The sequence below is a fragment of the Pseudonaja textilis genome, chromosome 1, assembly GCF_049901715.1.
Source record: "Pseudonaja textilis isolate UNSWEBS1 chromosome 1, rPseTex1.2, whole genome shotgun sequence".
Classification (NCBI taxonomy): Eukaryota; Metazoa; Chordata; class Lepidosauria; order Squamata; family Elapidae; genus Pseudonaja; species Pseudonaja textilis.
The window spans coordinates 221,831,717-221,854,047 of NC_141990.1; the positions used below are offsets into that span (position 1 = coordinate 221,831,717).

Genomic DNA, 22,331 nt, shown 5'->3' on the forward strand with positions numbered 1-22,331 from the left:
GGAATTTATTTGCTTTTAGAAAAAAGAAAAATAAGCTATCTTCTTCATAGCAAATGTTACTAAACATAACAGCTCTCTTAAGAAGGCACTTTCTTCCCTCTGAAAAATAATACACCAGGAACTTGGAAACAGCTTCTGGATTTTGAGCTCGAGATGGAAAAAAAAATGAAACGTTGAGTTGGGATTTTGTTGATTAGATAAGTTTGTTGTTATAGAAATGGCCAGCACATATTAAGAATGTAAAAGTAAAAGTTGAGGCTGCAATGTTATTATTCTACTTAATTGCACTAAAAAGAGTCAGAAGTCAATGTTTTTCTTTCCTTTTCCTCTTTACTCTGCACTTTTTTCTCTCCCCTTTCATTTTCCCACTATTTTAATTTTCATTTGTTTTTATAGTTTGATAAGTGTAATATTATTTAAAAAATAGAACACACAGGCAGGCATTCACTTCAGATGGATGGCTCTTTTACTAGCAGCCGCGCTCTTTTGTTCCTGGGAATAAATTATAGGGAGGCCACAAGGCAAATGCTACTTCAGGCTGAGCCCTCATGTTGGGTTAGGCTGCTAAACTGACTGGAATAATCAAATGTGGTGATAAAAAAGGAAAAAACAGCAGTACTACTCTTCTTCCTAGCACTCTGGGATATTCAGTGGGTGTCAAACTGGTGGCCCACAGGCCAGATGCGTCACGCGTAGGCCACACCCACTCCAGCTCCGCGAAGGAAAAAACATCACAATATGTCATGTGACAGCAACATGACGCAATGAGTTTGACACCTGTGGGATATTGTCATCCAGCAGCTCTGTTTCAATTAGTCAATTCTCTTTAGGGAAGTACCAACGTGAAGAACCCCTACCTAGGGGCTGTGATCAGCTATTGCAACATTTTGTTATAGAACATCATTCCACACACTCTCCTCCCAATAAATTTGTCTATGTTGAAAAGAGCTTTGAAAACCTGGCTGTTTTCTCAGAGTGTGGGTTAGAATGGCTTAGTTAATCCTCTGTGTCTGATAGGGTTTTTTTTTCATGGTTGTCTTTCTTTAGGATTTGGGATTTTCATTTATTTTTTGGGATTGTCTTTGCTATGTGCCAAAGACTTGGAATCATTGCACAGTTGGATAGCCTTATAAATTTCTAACAAAGAAAAAAAATAAAGTCATGCTCCCTCTGTTGTTCTCCAAGCAAAGATAATCCATCAGGTTTAAAAAGGCACAGTCAACCTCACAGCTCATTCTGAGGTCAGTGTGAAGTAGGCTGAGATATTAGATTTCTTCAGAACTGGAGGAAGCCCTACTGCAAACTCGATTTCATTGACGGCCGCATCAGGGTTGTGTTTGACCTTGGGGGACCGGGGTGGGCGTGGCCAGAGTGAGCATGGCCAGCATGACATCACTTGTGCCGGGAGGGTGCCTGTGGTAACCCGAGCACTCTGCTAGTTAAAACGGCCTCCTGAGCTCCGTTTTCAGCTGCAACGGCCTCCTGCCAGCGAAAATGGAGCTTGGGAGGACCACATGCGGCCCTCCTGAGCTCTGTTTTCGCTAGCAGAGGTACTGTGGGCTGTCCTTCACTATTTCCAGGATAGCCCTGCAGGCCAGATCTTAAGCACCCCATGGGCGGATCTGGCCCCCGGGCCTTGATTTTGACACTTGAGTTCAGTGATTATTAACTCTTGTAATTAAATTAAAATTGAATGAAACAGCAGCAATATGGGCATTTACACATTTTTTTTCTCACTTTCCCCTGCTTGAGAACCATGGTTAGTTTATAATGTCCCATATGAAAAATACAAAGAAGTGACATCATAATCAGGTCAAACTTCCCATTGGTTCTTGTTGCTACTGCTGTTTTGCAAAAGAAAAGGAATTGGGTGATTGGCTGTTGCTGAATTCCTTTCCCTTCTGACCTTCTGATCAGTCAGCAACGGTGTGTGTAGGTGTGAGCTGACACCTGCAAGATCTCAGAACTGGACCCAACCCAACATGCAGCCAGGACAGTTTTTCCCTCTACAATAAGGTACCCAACTGCTTTGGGTTTTGATAGGTGGACAGAAAACATGAAACTAGTCCATAAGAGAAAAGGCAACCCAGTAGCAGGGCTGTGTATAGAATTGTTACATGTACTCAGCTGTGTGGATTTTTACTTTTCTCACAGTGAAAGTAATTGTGAGGATTTTCACTTTCTTCAAAGTGTTCAATCCTCTTCCTTGTAGATACCAGTGGAAAAGTGCCCCCTGTAATTGAGATCCAGACTGACACTTTATAGAACATTGTATTAAATAGGGCTAGATATTTTATATATATATATATATATATATATATATATATATATATATATATATATATATATATATATATATATATATATATATATATATATTTGTTTTCTGAGGTTCTCGTATATTGTATGTGGATCTTTGGTTATTCGGTTTTCTCCGCATAAGATTGGAAGTATCTAGGCAACGTTTCGATGAAGTCTCATTCATCATCTTCAGGCTCAGAGTGAGAAGCACAGAGCCAAAGACACAAGCCTGAAGATGATGAATGAGACTTCATCGAAACGTTGCCTAGATACTTCCAATCTTATGCAGGAGAAAACCCGAATAACCAAAGATCTATCTATCTATCTATATATGTATATATATTGTTAAATGAAATAAATAAATATTAGTACAGCAAACTTGAAAAAGAAAACCAAACCGACAGCCCGAATTCTCCTTTTTAAAAAGATGTGTTGCTTAGCATGATAAAAATTGTCCTTGGTTTGTTTTATTGTGGCTTAGATTATATATTCAAATAGCATGATTACTTTAGCATGATTCATTGTGTTGTGTGATCCCAGAGAAATCAATTTAGAAGCCAAGTTTAAATATGTTGTGCAGACTCAGCTCCTGTGTGACTGTGGAGATGAACCAAAGAAAATCTAATATGCTTCATCCAACCGTTAATTATCCCATTTTTTCTGAGCCACGCAAAAACATGAAAATCTCAAGCAGCACATTTAATCAGGCACTGTTCTTATCTAAAATTAATAGTTTCAAAACAGGCAGAAGGAGCAACTAGTAGTAGAACTGAACTCCTGATAGGAACAAGAGAATAAAGGATGTTAAGCACTAATGGATTTATAAAAAAATGTTTAATGTCCTGACAGAGACTCACAAAATTGGGAAAGGGTGGACAGTGAAATGGCAGATGATCTAGTAGATCATGATGAAAGTGGAAGCACCTCCCTAAATGTGGATGGGGATCTTTGTTTTTTTCAAATGTATCTTAATTTTTTTCCTCACTGTTCCCTTAGTACAGGGGTTCTCAAACTTGGCAACTTTAAGACTTGTGGACTTCAACTCCCAGAATTCTCCAGCCAGCCAGTTGAAGTCCACAAGTCTTAAAGTTGCCAAGTTTTGAGACCTCTGCCTTAGTATCTAAGAGATTAGCTCTAGGAAAGGTGTGATATCAGCAGTTTTTTAATCACCTTTGTCCTGTCTACAGATCTTCTGTCTTTCTATGTGATACAAAAATACTAACCTTCATCAATAGGGGACATGGAGGTTCATTTCCCCCCCCCCATGTCTTTGGAGAAGCTAATATATATTTGAGTAGCATGTCATCTTCTTCTGTGTGTTGTAGGATCAACTATCCAACCATTTGCGTCTCCATATGGGCTTACCCAACCTGGTGAATGGCCATGACCACCTGTAACTTCAGTTGAAAACTCAAAGATTTTGGTTGAACATCTAGAGACTTCTTAATACATCTCTGTTTGACTGTGTTTACATCCTCACCGATTCTGCAGAAAACATCTCTTCAACATGGTGGAGTACTATGAGGCCCTGGGCCTTCCCAAGACTGCTTCCGTAGATGATATTAAAAAAGCGTGAGTACTTTTGATTTAATCAAAAATTGATTTCATTAATAACCCCTGTCGTTATTTCTAAGAGGATGTTGTCCTCTAGACAATCAGCTAATGTAGGCACTTTGAGAAGCAAGAAATTAACTTTGGGTGAACCTCTCCTTGTAACAGATGTTTCACTATTTAAGGCAAGAGGTAGGTGAGCTTTAACACTGTAGAGTTTAATGACTTTTTTGAAAATGTTTCAGAGAACAGATATATATTTTAAGAACGCTGTTGCAAGTCCAGGAATCTTATTAATCACATTAATCATCTTAAAAATATTTGACCCACTAAAATTATGTCCTAGTTTGGCAGATCTAGTTTGGCAGATATGGGGCATTAATAGGCATTTTAAAAAAAAGTCCTCTAAGCAAATAAAATACACGTACTCATTCAGTTAACATTATCTTAATTGTATAATAGTCCTTGTGTGTAGGGTAAAAGGGAAGAAAAGCAATATTCTGGGTTTTGTAAAGCTAATTTCAGATATTTGGGTGCCATAAGCGAAGTATGAAATGAACTCTCCTTCCATTAGGAGTCAACAAGATAGCAGGTAGTATTTTACTTCTAGGTAAAATTGGTGTTAGGGGAGCATCTTCCATCACATCCAAGACCAGTAGGCTAATTTAGGGGGAGCAGAACAACTAAGTAAGGCAACTCTGTCCTCCTAGAGGATGGCCAACAAGCCCACAAAGAAGTGGGTTATGTCACCCACTGTTAGCAATTGAAGCAGTTCCTAATTGTGTCCAGTACAGATAGTCCTTGATTTACGAGCATTTGTATCATGTCCATTCCAAGTTACAATGGTGCCCAAAATAGTGATTTACAATTGGTCCTCAAACATACAATAATTGCACGGTCCCAAGGTCATGTGATCAAAATTCAGGTGCTTGAAAACTGACATATATTTATGACTATTGCAGGGTACCAGGGTCATGTGATCACCATTTGTGACCTTCCTGGGGCTCCCAGTGAGCAGAATCAATGGGGGAAGCTGGATTTGCTTAACAACAGTCTGATTAACTTAATAATCATGGCAAAAAAATGTAGCACAATCAGACAGGACTTAACAACCGCATTGCTTAGTCACACATGTTTACAACTCAGTTATGGTCGTAAGTCAAGGACCACCCGTAGAGGCCATCCTTAATTTGTCATACCTATCATGGTTTCGCTAGAACAACTTGCGAGTCTGTGCAGGAGATTTTCTTTCATCCTTTTACTTCTGCTGCAGATATATTTAAGGTCCGAAGTATGTAGAAATGTCGCTACCTTATTATAATAAAATGCTTACAAATTAGCCTGCTGCAAGTTTCAAAATTATCTTTGTAAAATCTGATAATGCATTTGCTTAATTCATTGTAATAATACTCAGTGTACTCCTCTGACCGTATGCCAGGCTCTAAACCATTGGAGGGAGATAGCTTCAAACAGTCTGAAGAGAGTCTGCCTACTTGACTGCCCCTCATCTAGTAGTGTCAGACTAATGGAGAGGTTGTTGAAGCCCACTTTAAAAAATAATAGAAAAAAAAATCCTATGGAGCAGTAACCTGTTCCCTTCTTTGTCCCAAAAACGAGGTGACAGAAGTGCACAAGTCCTTTGTTCTTAACAACTGCTGCCCACTTTAGCAACTTTGTGATTCATTCCTTCCCTCCCCGCTCCCCCCCTCCCCCCTCCATCCATACACACACACACACACACACACACACACACACACACACACACGTGTTTATGTATGTGTGTATATATTTTATATCTCTATCTATCTATCTATCTATCTATCTATCTATCTATCTATCTATCTATCTATCTATCTATCTATCTATCTATCAACCATCTATCTATGTCTCTCTCTCATGGTATGTATGTATGTATGTATGTATGTATGTATGTATGATCTCTCTCTCTCTCTCCATCTATCTATCTATCTATTCATCTCTCTCTCTCTCTCTATATATATATATATAGATGGATAGATAGATAGATAGATAGATAGATAGATAGATAGATAGATAGATAGATAGATAGATATAGATATAGATATATAGATGATGTAGATATAGATATAGATATATAGATGGTAACTCATTTTGTATCTGTACCTCTGTGTGTGTATGTACATTAAAGGTACAGGAAGAAAGCTCTTAGGTGGCACCCAGATAAAAACCCAGAAAACAAACAATATGCAGAACAGAGATTCAAAGAAATTTCAGAAGCATATGAAGTACTTTCAGACAGTAAGTATTCAAGCTCTCTTTTCATGATTGAAACAATGCCTCTTGTATATTTGTCTCCTGTTTTTTTCTTCCAAAAACCAATTTTTGGCATGTGAGCACTGCTCAACCAAATTCATTTAGTGCCTTTAATGTATTTGTCAGAACAATAGAGGCGGGCATTGTGACATACTGCCATAGTTGCCTGTAAGAAGGTGCATCAATTTGAACTCTAACTTTATTTCTTGTAGTACTAGTGCCTTGAATCCTTAAAGAAGAGTTAATTTTCTCCCACTGAAATCTGGAAGATAAATTCAGTCCGTATCAGCAGTGGGAGGTACAATTTGATATTTGTTGCATAGACTTGAGGTTCTTAAAAAAAAATTATTTAAAAAAGTTTTGATCAAGAGACAGACTTTTAGTAATGAAAAATGATGAAATTTTGCAGCAAGAATGTTATATGCACAAAGATAAATAATACCTACAATGGAAGAATGAATGGAAAAGGTAGTTTGTTTTAGTTAAAGAAAAACTTTTTTTTTCTACTTGAAAATTGCTTCTAGACTTTCTGCTCAAAACTGGAAAAAATGAAAGTTTGATTTTAGGTTTGGATAATTAGAATTATTTCATAAATATAGAAATAGCTGGAAGTGTTATGAAATGTGAAGTAAAAGATGGAGGCTGTATTCTTTTTGCATTCTACTGCAGTGCACCAAAGAAAGTTGGAAGTCATTACTTTTCTTTCTATTTTTCTAACTTTTGCTCCTTCTATATTTTTACCTCATAACAAAACTTAATAAAACTTTATTTGAAAAATTGTGAATTTTGTTGTTCCTTTCTCTCCCATGTACCCCATCAAGTTCTTATGGAACCTTTTGTAGGACACAATTTGAAAAGCCATTGGTTCATCTTTGATATTATCCCTGTTTCTCCTTAATACACTTGCATAAGTCCTTGGAAGTCCTTAATGCATAGGAGATTTTTCCAAATGCATATAATCACATGGCCTTCTGTCTTTCCTACCTGGAATTTAAGCAGCGACATTTTCAGCTTCTTTCTTAGATTCCATCCATTTGGCATATTAGTCTCTATCTTCTTTATATGTGGGAAGCCAATGGTAGCTAATCCTATCATTTATTTTACATCTTTCAATGCATGTTCATTTCATAGAAGCTGGTGCCATTTACCTATATTCTGGAGGTCAGTCATTAACTGATCCTCATAGTGAATTCCATTTGATCAGGTTCCTTATTTTTCCTTAAGACTAAGTCTCTGAGCTCAGCATGCAGGTGGTGACTATAAAATATTGCACATTCATTCTTGTATGCTTTACTTACTTTGGTTCTTATGGTATTTATCAATTCTCAAGTTTAGCTGAGGATGGTGGAGTACTGACAGAAAGGCCAAGCCAGGTCTTTCTGCATTCATTTACTATTCCACATAGATATGGTGACTAGATGAGACTGTGAAACAAAGCAAGTCAATAAAAACAGTGTTTCTAAAAACAGATGGGCAGCTAGATAAGGTCCTACTTTTCAACATGGTTGCACAATAAGCTATAATATAGATGAATTTAATTTAGCACAAAGCAAATATCTGGCTAGAATTATTTGTAAACCACAGTCAATGTTTCACATATTATGTAAACCCAGTTCAACAATCTAGCTTAGTTTGTATGCTAACCATGCCTTCCTTCTTACAGAAAACAAACGTGATGTCTATGACGTGTATGGTAAGGATGGACTCATAGGGAGAGGTAAGTTACATTGCAAAGAAAGCAAATGCAATCACAATTGTAGAAGACAACACAACTGGAGATGCATTTCTTTCTCAACCTTAGCAGTGCCCAGAAGACATGAACTTAGAAGGGCACGGAAATAATGATTTTAAGGGCAGACATCTGTTAGAGATGTAAGGGATCCACAGTCCAAAGGGGGTGGGGGATATCACAAAGCACCAACTGTGAACTCCACAGAGTTTCAATTATGCAGACAGAAAGATTGTTGTTGCTTTTTAAAAAAAGTGTTGGAACACACTGCAGCTGAACCAGAGATAAACGATTTAAACTGCCAGAGTTACCCAACATAGAAGTCTGGAGTTGATTCTGGAGTGATATGATATGAAAAACCCGGGAAGGAATGCCCTTTAAAAAGAATTTCAAGAAACAGATACTCTAGTACGGATCTGGCCTGGGTCAATTATTAATATTCAGAACGTAGGTTTTTTTTAAAAAGAGACCTGTCCCTGTCTTGTATTCCATAGCCATCACTTCTTATATTATAAACATCTTTTTTAATATAATTTTATTAAATGTCAGAAAATGTAAAGTACAAAATAACTACAAAAAAAGGCGGGAGGAAGTTCAAGAGGGGAAAAGGTGAAAAATTGGGGGGGGGGGGGGGAATGCCTCCAATTTTCCTCAGTATAGACAGAAATATTTAACCAGGTAATCTCTTACTTTAAGTTAAACATAACATAATAACTAATATCTCTAAATTTAATTATTCTGAATATCTTTTCAGGGATGGAACATGTTTCAAACACATTTCGGAACGTGTACCACAAACTCACACAAATGGGCAGTTCTCTGCTGTTCATTAAATCAGGGCATCTTTTTACTCAGGTCCTTGTGAGACTTCAAGCACCATCATCCTTTTTGCAAAGTTTGTGCAGAAAAAGTAAGGTGGCTTTAATGAACAGCAGAGGAGCACCCTGAATTATGTTTTGAAGTGTCCACAGCCCTGATCTTTTCCATTCTCTAACATCTTTCAGGTAAACCAGGAGGATCTGCTGGGAGCAATACTGGTTCTGAATATATGTTCCATTTCCGCAGTGCCCATGATGTCTTTCGGGACTTTTTTGGGGGAAGGGACCCTTTTTTTGGTAAGTAGTAATCCTGTTTATTATTATTCAGAGAAACTCAAAGCCATCTTATCTATTTGTACTAATTTATATATAGGGAGTCCTTGAGTTACAGCCACAACTGAGCCAAAACGTTCTGACAAGACAGCTGTTCCAGTGAGTTCTGCCCCACTTCACGGCCTTTCTTGCCACCATTGTTACGTCAATCACTGTAGTTGTTAAGTTAGTAACATGGTTGTTAACTGAATCTGGCTTCCCCATTGACTTTGTTTGTTAGAAAGTTGCAAAAGGGGATCACGTCAGAGGTGGATATTCAGCAGGTTCTGACCAGTTCTGGAGAACCGGTAGCGGAAATTTTGAGTATTTCGGAGAACTGGCGAATCCCACCTCTGATTGGAGATTTTACAGTATCCTTCCCCTGCCATGCCCACCAAGCCACGCCCACAGAACTGGTATTAAAAAAAATTGAATCCCACCACTGGATCACATGTGGCGGGATTCAAATTTTTTACTACTGGTTCTGTGGGTGTGGCTTGGTGGGCATGGCAGGAGAAGGATACTGTAAAATCTCCATTCCCTCCCTACCCCACTAACCTGCTTTCCAGCTCCATTCTCCTGTGCAGGGCAACCAAAGAAGACCCAGCCAATCAGCTGGGACTCAGGAGGCAGAGAATAGATGGGGGCGGGGACAGTCAGAGGTGGAATTTGTCGGTTCTCCGAACTACTCAAAATTTCTACTACCGGTTCTCCAGAACTGGTCAGAACCTGCTGAATATACCACCTCTGAACTCATTTATAAAGAATTCGTTGAGCTCTTGGTTTGAAGTTGTAGTAGATTAAGTTGAATATAAGAGGCAGCAATATTTACTAGTTTTAGATTAGCTTTAGATTCATTAACCAGAAATGTGTGAGCTATACTGAATACTAGATTAATTTGCAGAATAAAAATAGTTTTAATTTATTAAATAGTTCTTGTATTGATTGGCAGAAGATAAGCAAGTCCAGTTCCCTGCTCAGTGAAGAAATCCACATTAAAGTATCGCAACAGCTGGACTTTTGCTATTCACCCCCAGTGAATGGGAACCCAACAATTTTCAGTACTCAATTTCAGTATTCACTTGTACCAATTTTGATAGTTTCACTATCAAACTGCAGGGTTAGAATTTTTTTCTGTGATTCATTTGATATTTGCCCTCCTGTAATTAAAATTAATTATTCCATGTTTTGCATTCTATTATGATGGATCTTCGTCTAGATCTTCAGATCTTCGTCTAGATCTTCAGTGCAACCCCCATTCCCTCCCCACCCCACTAACCTGCTTTCCAGTTCCATTCTCCTGTGCAGGGCAACAAAAGAAGACCCAGCCAATCAGCTGGGACTTGGGAGGCAGAGAAGAGATGGGGGCAGGGCCAGTCAGATGTGGTATTTTGAAGTACTCAAAATTTCCACTACTGGTTCTCCAGAACTGGTCAGAACCTGCTGAATACCACTTCTGCACGTGACTCTAGGACACTGCAGCTGTCATAAATGTGGGTCAATTGCCAAAGGTCTGAATGTTGCCCATGAAGATGCTGCAACAGTCACGTGAAAAATAGTCACAAGTTGCTTTTTTTCAGTAATTTTGAAAACGTAACTTTGAATGGTCACTAAATGAATTGTTGTAAATTGAAGACTACTTGTAATCTGCTTGTTCCACAATATCCCAGAAACAAGAATGTGCTGCAATTTAGCCTTCCGGTTTGTCGGCTTCGGTGACAGCAGGGATTCGCTTTTCTCTGCGATCCCTGCTGTGCAAAGCCTTGGTGCCTCCGATCCTGATGGATTTGGAGGCTAAGGCTGCCCTGTTGGGGCAGCTGAAGAAAGGGGGATCCGGACAGGGGTTGAGGGTATCGCAAACCCCTCCCCAGCTGGCAATAACCCCCTTCTCTCAAGACGGTGGAGCGGCAGTCTTAATGGCCACCATAAAGAAGCCGGCAACTGGATAAAGAATGTGCAGGAGGAAGAAGAAGGAGTTTTAAAACGAAAGTTTTTTCTTGGTCGAACTGGGACCTTAAGGACATATTTAACACCTGGGAAAGTATTGGCTTTTTCTGGACGCTACAATGTTCCCGATTGATGTTTTCAGCGGCGAAGAAAAGTGATGAAAAGGGAAGTTACTCTCCCTCCTTATGGAATTAACAAATGGTCAAGGAAACCAGCCTTTTAATAGAAGGTAAAACCTAAACTCCTTTGTTATAAGTGGGAAGGAGAGGCTTGGGAAAAAAATTTACTCTAAGACTTTGCTGGAGGAGATGCCTTGAAGATAAAGAGAATAGAAATTAATTCTAAAAAGATTTAAAGCACAGACTGGACGTTTTTTCTTTCCCTAACTTGACTTCACCCCTAGAAGAGAAATGTAAAGAAGAAGTTTGTACTCTGCCTGGACTGTTTGATGATTGCGGGATTTTGGGACTTTTGGGAACTGTTTTAAGTTTGGAAATAACTGATTGGCTTAATAATAAGAAGAGGATACAGAAAAAGAAGAAGAAACAGTTTAAATGGCTCTATCTCTTGATGAACTAAAAAAACAATATTTAAAAATAAGGAAAGAAGGCAAATATGTTATGGGAGAAGCCCTTTGTTTCCTAGATATGGCGCTTGTCATGTGTCAGCAAATTAAACAACAGCTGGAAGAAGCCGAGGAAGAAGAAGCCATTTTTAATGAACTAAATGGTGTGACTAAGAAAGAAAGGAGAAAGAGAGGAGCGAAAAGGAAGGACTTAAGAAATAAAAAAATATTTATGAAAGAGAAAAAGAAGATGCAAAAACAACAGAATGCTAGAAAGCAAAAGGAAAGAGGAATGCAACAGAAAGGGGAAACCAAGAAGGCAGAGGTTTGGAGAGGAGGGGTAAAAGTTTAGGCGAGCTAAGAAGGAAAGGGAAAAGGGGAAAAAGTTACAAAAGTATAAAACAAGATGGAGAAAAGAAAATTTTTTTTAGGGATAATGGGTAATGTATGGGTTTTTTTAAAAAAGGGGGATTCTGCAAAGTACACATGAGTATTGTAATAGTGGTATTTGTATTATAAGTAGATAATCAGAACTTTTAAGATCTAATAAAAGACTAAAATATTAAGGTATAGCTTTAAAATGTTTAATAATGAATAATATTAAGTTTTAATAAAATACTAAAGGGAATGTTTAAAATATTAGTTTAAATATAGAGTTTAATGGATTAATGTGTTGACTGTTATGGATTTATTATTGTAGTATTGGTTTCTGAAATAGTAGAATGTACTAAGCAGAATCTGATTGGGATTTAGGTGTTATTTTAAATTTTAATTTAGGAGAATGATAGAAAGGCATCATACTCTGATTAGTGATTCCAGGGGAAACTATTCTTTTTTATATTGGAAATGAGACAGATGTAAATGGAGAAATGGACAAAAGATATAAAAATATAAAACTTGTTTAAAAAAAAAGAATGTGCTGCAATTTAGATTTAAAGTGGGAAAAGTAACTTGGAATTGGCATGGGAACTATTCAGATTGAAATATTATTGTTGGTAATAAATCTTTTTATGGGTCAAATCGACTTTGTTGAAGGGGAATGACAAATCCCTACTGAATATGTTGATGTAAATTTCTGCTGCCTGCTGGTCTACTGTGGGTCTGCACTATTCCAACTACTGCTTTCCAACGAGCAGTTGGTTTCACAGCTGACATAAGCATTTATTTATTAAACCAAGATTTTTTTGACTAAGCCACAATTGGCTGGGTTGACATGTAATCCGTAAGTATCAGATTCCAAACATAACAGTTAATAAAACATTATACTGTATAAAACCCAATCAACCAACCACATTATGGCTTTCATAGTAGATATATCAACCCAGCTCCTATCTGCTTAGTATGGCAGGCGATATCACATTGAAGCCTACCACTGTAGAAGACCGCTAGAACCTCTGATCCATCATATTTTATTGCTATAAAGTACATCTCAGTAGGCTTTTCTGCTTGAGATGCCAAAATAATTTGGTCCTTCCCTTCCTCCTTCTTCTCTCCCTCCCTCCCTCTCTCTCTCTCACACACAAGTCAAATATCCAAGACCTAAATTTGCTAATTTATTTTTTAGGAAATCCTATGGCTTTCACTGGCTGCGTTGGAGGAAAAGGATTCAGTTTTTATTCTTCCTCAACTAACTTCTTCAATGGCAAACAAATCACGACCAAAAGGTAAGGAAGGGATTTTTCCAAGAACCAATCGGAAGCTCCAACTGTACCATAACTATTCCTTTTCCCCAAATACCTTTCAGTAGTGCGCAGTGGTTATAAATGATTTGATCATGTGACCAGAAAAACCTGGTAAAAACCATCTCCCCCAAACTTTCTGTCATGGCTGCCACAAGCCAGCAGACTTGGGGTGCAGTAGGAAAATCCCCGACTCCAACCTCTTAAAAAAAAGCTAGAAAGTGAGTTTCATCTCTGAAATGTATTATTTATTTCCCAGAATTATTGAGGACGGACAGGAGCGAGTGGAAGTTGAAGAAAATGGAGAACTTAAATCTGTTGTTGTTAATGGTAAGAAACTGAAACATAGAATCTTGCTTTGTTCCAGCAGGAGTTATAAAAGGAACTATATTGTAGCCCAATCAGATTGAAATTTTTATGCAGTTTGGAGAAGAACTGCTGCTGCTTTGAGTGGAGTTTATTTCAGATACAGTTTTGAAATTCTGCTTCTGTTGATTAAACTTATCAACACTCAGAAGATGTCCCCACATATTTACTGCTTGCACACTGTCCAACATTTAGGAAATAAAGGATACTGTGTTCCATGAAATTCTACCATTGTTCCATTTAGCTCATTTTTGCGTTAATTCACAGCAGATTGCCAAAATTCTGGATTTCAACTTGGAGAGGTTGAAGGTTGAAGCTAATGTGCTTTCATTGAGCTATGTTCTCAATGGACAAACATGGACAAACATCTGATATATTATTTTTATTTAGTGTATAAGAAATATGTCACCTTAAAAACATGAGTGTAATACATGTGAATGGGCTAAAAAAAAGAAGTTCTGACACAGAAAATCCAAAATGTAGGATTGGCCCAGTGTAAAATACTCTAAAGTGTTTTAGCACAAAGATTATTTAATTGAGCTGCTTGGGTTTTTTTGTTTACTTGGAGTAAATATTCATAAATGTATTCCTGAATCAGAGAAGATTTCTCCTAAGATAGTGGACTACAATGTTAAAAAAAATTAAAGACTTATCTTTCTCTTTAACTTGGGAACTGCCAGGTTTTTAAAAAAGGACAATGATGCCATGATTAAAGATAAATATATCTAAATAAAACCAGTAATGGTGGCTATAACTGAATAACAAAATTGGAAGGGACCTCCTCAGAGGCCTTCTAGTCCAACCCCCTGCTCAGGCAGGAACCCTGTACCATTTCAGAAAAAATGGTTGTCAAATGTCTTTGTAAAAACTTACAGTGTTGGAACACTCACAACTTCTGGAGGCAAATTGTTCCACTGATTAATTGTACTAACAAATGCAAATATAGGAAATATCTCCTTAGTTCTAGGTTGCTTCTCTCCTTGATTAGTTTTCTCCCGTTGCTTCTCGTCCTGCCTTCAGGTGCTTTGGAGAATAGCTTGGCTCCCTCTTCTTTGTGCCATAATAAGCCACATGCTCTCTAACGCAGCAAACCTGCCTTGGGGGTTTTGATTCCTGGCATTCCTAGTAAAAATATGAGTTTTTGGAAGGGGCGACTGTTTTATGCCAGAAGACTCAGTAGTCTGACTCAGGGCAAGGCAAGTAACTGTGTTCCAGTTGACATTAAAAAAAATATATGGAGCATTTGTTTCTAGAGGAGGGCATGAACTTGAATGCTAACATCATAACTTCCATCCTTTTTGCAGGTGTACCAGCTGACAGAAGACCCACTAGGGAAATAGGAGGGCATTTTATTCGTAGTAAGCCCACCAGGTTCAGGTCTTTACCTCAGTTTACTTACGATGAATATGACTCTAATCCTAACCGTAAGGTACTTAAGGTGAGACGCATCTTCCCTATTAAAAATATAAACAACACAGTAGGAGGAGAATCTCCTGAAGAGGACAGTAATTCTCACACAGACAGCGAGTCTCACCAAGACGATGAGTTCCAGTCTGAGGATGATGAATCCCATATTGATGAATTCTAGCAGTAATCTGCATATAAATCAGATCTCGTATACTGGCGGTAAGTCAGGAGGAACATATTGTGCACCTGATGTGAATACTACGAAGACCCAGGTGAGAAGAACTAATCAACCAGTAGATACCATGTGGACCCTAGGTGAAATTAGGCACCAGTGTGCTGGGGGAGACTGGCTTGCAAGAATATGGTCCTTAAAAGAGCGGGAAGAAGAAGAAGAAGAAGAGGAGGAGGAGGAGAATACTTAAGGATTAACGAAACTCTTAATCAGAGAAAGAAGTTCTCTGCCAAAGAGAACAGGATCACCCTCACATGTAACAAATCAACTCCACTATGGCTGATGAAGATTCTTGGGCAAAATCAAGTTCCTCTAAGTTTGCTTAGCTACCAGTGTAGGGAGAACATAAAATTATGGGATCCATTAGGAAGGAGACAAGCAAAGGGCAATGGGCTGTTTAATAAAGGTTGGGAACAGTGGTTCTGTTTTCAGTATTCTTATTTAGTCCGTGTTGGAAGAGATACATATGCTTTTCAGAAGAAAAAAAGAATGTAATCATGATATTTGAGTGGGAAGCTTCACATACTATGAATAATTATATTATAAAGCTTTATATGATAAAGTTTGTAAGGTAAATCTCTAGATCAGGGTCCCCAACCCCAGGATTGTGGAACAGCACCAATCTGCAGCCTGCCAGAAACTATCTAGGCCAAAACCCAAGAAAAGCCCCATCTGTGCACATATGGGATCCATGCAGCTCATGAAACCACACAGCCCTGGTCTGAGGAAAGACTGCCCTCTACAGAACTCGTCTTTGGTGCCCAAAAGGTTGGGAGCCACTGTTCTAGATTAAAGATTATGGTTGCATTGAATAGTGTGAGGATGCTTGGGATAAAACTGGGAGTAATGTGCTTGGGGCATACTTGCCAAAATATGCCAAACTGACCAGGATTGCCATCTTCACAAGCAGATGCTGTGTGTGGCATGGGCATAATTATGCTTGCTAATTTAGTTTACGCTTTATTATTAATACTGTTATATGAAAGTGTTGATTGATTAAAGCTATGATATGTGGCAGAAATCAGTATCTTATGGACCCTATTGGTGTCAATCATGGCATTTGGAAGATTGCAATCTGGAATGTAAGAGGAATAAATGGTAAAGATTTAACAAATGAAATAAAAGAACAAAAATAATTTTATTGTATGATACACACACACACACACATGCATGTCTAAATATATATACTGTATGTGTGTGTATAATATATAATATATACATATATATATATGTGTGTGTGTATTTGCACACATATTATACAAATACACAATACATACATACATACATTTTGGGGGGAAATTGACATGCAAGAAAAAGAAACTAAAATGAGAACAAAAACCTAAGTTTCAAGAAATATGAAAGGAGTCCTGTATGAAAAAGTATTAGAAGACAGATTAATGTCCCTGCATATTAATTTGAAAGTGGATTCAAGGAAAGAGAAGAAGTGGAAGCTGCTTGCAACAGAATGAAAAGAATTATTGAGTACCATAGAGTTATGTGGGATTAATTGGGAATATAAGAACAAATACCTGTGTATTTATGCTTGGTGGAATGATGATGTGGAAACAGCTGTAGTTAAAAATATAAGAAATGAATAGTTTGAAAAAAAATGACTGAAACCTGTTGTATAATGTATATGCATAGAAAAATATAATTCTAAAGAAAGTAGCAGAACCCTTCCAGTTTCTTTCCAGGCTGGTGCAATATACTATCCTTGCTTTCCCATTATCTCCTATAATAAAGCAGAGTTTCCCTTTATTTATTTTTTAAAGACACCTTCTTGTTGTTTGTTTCCATGAAGTGGAACTATCTACTTTTCCTTGCTATAAATTTTCCATGGAGCTGCAAAAGACTGAGATTTAGAGAATGGCCATACTAGAAGCAAAAAATAAAAGAACGGACCTGTGTTAGTGTGAAAAGATAAGGCAGGAAGGCAAAGATAAGGCAGTCTGGGTCAATCCAGTCTGAAGCTGGCTTAAGCAGCACAGGAGATGAGCAACTGTATGGAATTTCCCTTACACTGTATTTATTACTTGTGGACAACCAATCACAAAACCTGAATGCGAGTGACAGTTCCCCTGACATCACAATTAACCACATCCTGTCATACCCCAGGTAAGCAGCCTTCAGGGGTTATAATTCTGCCTACATGGGGAAAAGATAATACACAGGAAAATCTTTAACACCCCAAGGTAGGACACAAGCTTCCTCAGTTTTGCTGTGTAATTTGTGGAACTACCCAAAAAGGTCAGTCCTAGATTTATTAAATCTTCTTGAATTGGTCAAATTGTTTTTAGACTATTTAAAATTCTTGCCTTTTAATAAGACTATATTCACTGTTTCAGTAGGAGAGGGCCTTAATACTCATTTGAAAGCAAGGAAAGCTTCAGTTACGAAATGTGCACGGCTGTGAGGTTCACCTTTTCTATTGGATTAAAGTGGGAAACGGATCACTGATTTCCTATTGCCATTAATGGTAAGAAATCAAATAAGCTGTTCTCCACTAGCAAGTCGATCACCTGACTAGGAACCAGATCCTTGGCTTCTCTTTGACTATTGCCTTACTATCTGCTTTGCTGTCGCTCTGAGTATGGATCAGCTACAGTTAAATGAATGAGCCAAGCTGATTCAAAAAGTTCAGAATTTAGATAAGTCTTTGAACTTTGCCCACCTTTACCTAACATGGTACAGACATGCCTTGATAATATTTCTTTTTCGGTATCTTCCTGATTATTTTTTTATTTGTAGGGCTGCTCGTCTTAAACACAACTCTGGGTGGCTCACAAGAATAAAACCAAAAGCATAAAATCATAAAAACCGACAAAAATCTGGTGCCTCCATCATCTTTTTGAGATGTTTCACAACAAGCCTCAATTATTCTCATGCTATCTAGCATCTAGTTTCTATGGTCTTCAGAAAGGTTAAGAAGGTTGGGATCAGCTGGATCACCAGAAAGTGGGTGCTGCATAAGATAGGAGCAGCCACACACACAAAAGGCATACTTCCAATGTCCTACTAAGATTCCCCCCTATGATTTCAGAATAGGATTTGGAATGTGCCTATCTCTCCAATCTGGTAGGAAGGGAAGATATTCTCAGGGAGAGGTGGTCCCACAGATAACCTTGCTTTATGCCAGGTAAGGTTTAAAAAGTGATAACCTTGAACTCACCTTGGAGGAGACTGGGAGCTTGCACAGGAGAGGGGTAATGTAAGTGAACACCAGTACTCTGCATGTTTCCGTATTCTGGACCAGTTGTAGCTTCCAAGTGTTCTACAAGGAAAGTCCCACGTCCCCAGTCTGTGAATGTGACAAGCTTACATCTTCCTTAACTTTGCAGGTATCAATACTGTTAGAAAGAAAGAAAAAAAGTTATGTTTTGAGCCAGGACTTAAAGAATCCAGAAAGTAGGCAGTCACCCGAGACAGAGGGCTTTATTTCCAAGAGCAATCATCTGTCAAAAGTGGCCACAAGTCCATTTTCTAGGATGGATTCTTTTGTAGGAAAATCTTTCCATTGTTTCTCAAAAGCCCATCCTCTAGAAACATTTTGGAAACTTCTGGAGCACTCTGAGGCCGGACACCTTAGAACCTAGAATAATAGAGTTGGAAGGGACCTTGGAGGTCTTCTAGTCCAACCCCGTGCTCAAGCAGGAGACCCGATATCATTTCAGACAAATGGATGTCCGCTCTCTGTTTAAAAGTCTCCAGTGATGGAGCACTCACACCATCTGAAGGCAAGCTATTCCGTTGGTTGATTGCTCTCACCATTAGAAGTTTTCTCCTTAATTCTAGGTTGCTTCTCTTCTTGGTTAGTTTCCATCCATTGTTCCTTTTGGTGCTTTGGAAAATAATTTTGAGCCCCCTTGTTTTTGTAAGAGCACCTCAGATAAGGAACACTGCTATCATGTCTCCCCTAGTCCGTCTTTGCATTAGACTAGAGGTACCCAATTCCTGTAACGTTCTTTGTATGCGTTAGCCTCCAGTCCCCTAATCATTCTAATTGCTCCTCTCTGCACTCTTTCCAGAGTCTCAACATCTATTTTATATTGTGGCGAACTGGATGCAGTATGCCAAGTGTGATCTGACTAAGGTTTTGTAAAGTGGTGCTAGAACTTCACATGATCTTGATTCCATCCCTTTATTAATGCAGCCTAGGATATTGTGATTTCCCCCTCGCCCACTTATTTATCATTTCAACTGGCTTCCTGCTTATTAACATTGCAGATGAAAGTGGCCATCACACAGAACCACATTGACTTGAGGCGGGGACAATAGGAACAAGCTAAGTAATGTGAACAAAAGATACATTATTGACCTCATGATAGGTGGATAGCACTTAAAGGCTTTTGGGGTTAACAGTTGTAAAGTGTGCCCATTCATTCAAAGACTAGCTAAAATGTTATTTTCTTTTTCTTCTTTAGGGCCAGGTATTTCCAGCCACTACCAGTTCCCAGCTTGCATGACTTTGCCAAGACATTCCAGGGTGCCTTCTGTCCTCTTCACAGGATGGACAAAAGATGGAATAGACTATTACAAGATCCTGGGGGTCACTCCAAATGCCTCCTATGATGATATTAAAATGGCGTAAGTTGGTCTTCCACATGCTCAGCCTTCCAGCTTTTAGTTCCCATTGTGAGCGTGTGGACGATTCCCAAAGCCACCAGTTTTCTCTATCTGGGCAAGTAGAATTTCTTTATACTTTCTGGGATCTTCTGTTTTTTAATCATGAAAATTAATCAAGTATGTTCAATTTAATTTGTTTTCATTTAAATTTCAGTAGGCATCAATTACCTATACCTTTTAATAGCTTTTACTTTCTGGGTTGTTTTCTTTCTTTAAATTAAAATTAGAGGGTGGGGAAGGAAATTCATTAATTTAAGCTTCTTAATTCTGAGCCAGAAGTCTGAAACATCCTTTTAAAATAAGGATCAGCAATCTCGAGTCACTGTATATTGTTGAACAAGCACCCATCATTCCTTATCATAATGGCCATTGAAGTGAGACATTGTGGGCATTACAAGCAGTAAATCCAGAATACCACGTCTTGCGAATCCTTGTTTTTAAAACTTAAATTTAGCAAGATTATTGGCAAGATCACCTTGTTTAATTATTCAATGAAGCTGATCAATAATGATTTGATGGCAGATAATCAAAGTACAGAGGAAAGGAGGAAAAAAAAACAAATCCTGGTAGGTTTTGAGAACCATAACAGTTTGACAATAGTTTTTAAACAATGCCAAACCCAAATAAGACTACTAAAAACCAAAAAGCTTGGAGTAAATAAAAGTATAGGTTTAGTTCTATTAATTAATTGGATGTATACTCCATGTTTCTGCCATGAAGTGAGGTTCAAGGCAACTTATAACAGAAGAAAAAAATACTGAATTAATTGAAATAAAAAAATAAAGCTAGCATTATAATATAGAAAAAGTAGTAATAATTTAATAATAGCATTGAAACTATTCAGAAGACTACATTGAAAAGGTGCATCTAGCTTGCTTTCTAGAATTCTTGCCTGAGTCCTACGTTCAGATGTAGTTTATCTGTGATGATACTGTTCTCATAGGAACAGAAAAAATGCCATCTGGATGAGCTTAGGTCCTGTGTAAAAAAAAACTACCTGAATTTACTGTGAAAAGAGCGCACGCCCAATCCTTTCTTAGTTGTTCTCAAAGTGTGGTGTGAGAACTTTTCAGGGGCCCCACAAAGTCAAATGAATACACACTTTCAAATTTCAAGTCATTTTAGAAAAATTAGGATTCCATACTTAGATCCATAATTTTGATAAAATTTTCTGCTGAACAGCATCATGTGTAGGGTGGAAAATTTCTTTGCCACAACCATTGTAGAAAGCAAGAATGCCTCAGCACAGTGGAACTTCTACTTCTTCCTATTGCCCCCTTTACTGTAATATTTGAAGAGGGCGATGTTGGGTTTCTGTGTGAGCATAGAAATAATGGGTTGAAATGTGCTGAGTTAGCATGATAGTCCTTGTTTATGTAGTTAGCATGACTTCAGCTTTTCTTTACACACCTGTGAATGGAAGGATTGGTTAAATTACTTCTTTGTCACCATTGTAATTGCAAATGGTTGCTAAAATGAGGCCATCACTAAACAACTATCTATATTGTCTTTGATACTAGTGGGAGCAATCTATCCAATATGCTTGCTGCTGATACTTTGAGAAATATTCCAGAATGAAAGAAATCTTAGAATGGAATTAATAATTTGCTCATGAGACTTATTATTTGCGGCCTTCTCTCTAACTGCACAGCTACAGAATGCAGCTGAAGAAGTGGCATCCTGACAAAAACCCGGATAACAAAAAAGAGGCTGAAGAGAAGTCAAAGGAGATAATGGAAGCATACAAAGTGCTGTCAAATGGTAATGATCCAGCATCTTCATCCTTCCTCAATTACCCTCCCTTCAGTGGTGCCCTTACTTAGCATTACCAACACATTGATTTAGCATCATTCCAGATGGATGAATCCTCGCAACAACTGCAATGAGACCTTTTACAAGTAATGAGTTCTTTTTTTAAATGGAAATTAGAAAGACAGGACCTTTAGGAAAATGAAAAGACTTGCAAAGACGGTATGTTTGCATGCACATATGATGACAGGTTGAGAATATGATAGCGTGTTCTCCATTTCTTCATAATGCTGTTCATGGATTTGAGTGGGGAAGATATTGTTTTTAGCCTATGATATGATTTGGGCCACTGATTGAGAAGTTCACATCAATTACCTTCATTTTTTAAAAAATAATTCCTAAATTCCTCCTTAATTGCAATCTACAGCATGAGGGGCAGTTTTAGTTCTCTAAATATATTTTACTTATATAATATTCTTCCCATTTATTCCTTTTTACAAGTAATAAAACTGAACCTTCTGAAACCCTGTTCATTCATGGTGTTAAACCACACATGCTTTTACAAAAAATAAAATAAAAGAACATTCTGGAAATCCTACCTCAAGGGTGAGATAAAGGATCACTGCCCAGTTTTCAGAATTTGGAATACAAGGAGGTATGAAAACTGGGAAGAATTCTGATAGTCTCAGAGTTACAAATAATCCCCCATCTTGAAATGGTAGATATTATTATTCTTGATATACAGTAAATTTCTATATGT

General features: G+C 37.9%; 1 protein-coding gene across 1 annotated transcript; it reads left to right on the plus strand.

Moving 5' to 3' along the window:
- Window positions 1–3,808: 3,808 nt before the first annotated feature.
- On the plus strand, window positions 3,809–15,148 carry LOC113441084 (dnaJ homolog subfamily B member 6-like). The gene is made up of 7 exons (XM_087922757.1): window positions 3,809–3,873; window positions 6,020–6,129; window positions 7,808–7,861; window positions 8,878–8,988; window positions 13,080–13,179; window positions 13,454–13,524; window positions 14,865–15,148. Exons 1-7 carry the CDS (start codon window positions 3,809–3,811, stop codon window positions 15,146–15,148), a joined length of 795 nt encoding a protein of 264 aa, XP_087778883.1.
- Window positions 15,149–22,331: the final 7,183 nt, after the last annotated feature.

Excerpts from the sequence above, each read along its gene's own strand:
- LOC113441084 (XM_087922757.1), top strand. The coding sequence starts at position 3,809 with ATGGTGGAGTACTATGAGGCCCTGGGCCTTCCCAAGACTGCTTCCGTA. Across the intron at positions 7,862-8,877 it reads GGATGGACTCATAGGGAGAG|GTAAACCAGGAGGATCTGCT; the intron begins GTAAGTTACATT and ends AACATCTTTCAG. Across the intron at positions 13,180-13,453 it reads AAACAAATCACGACCAAAAG|AATTATTGAGGACGGACAGG; the intron begins GTAAGGAAGGGA and ends TTTATTTCCCAG.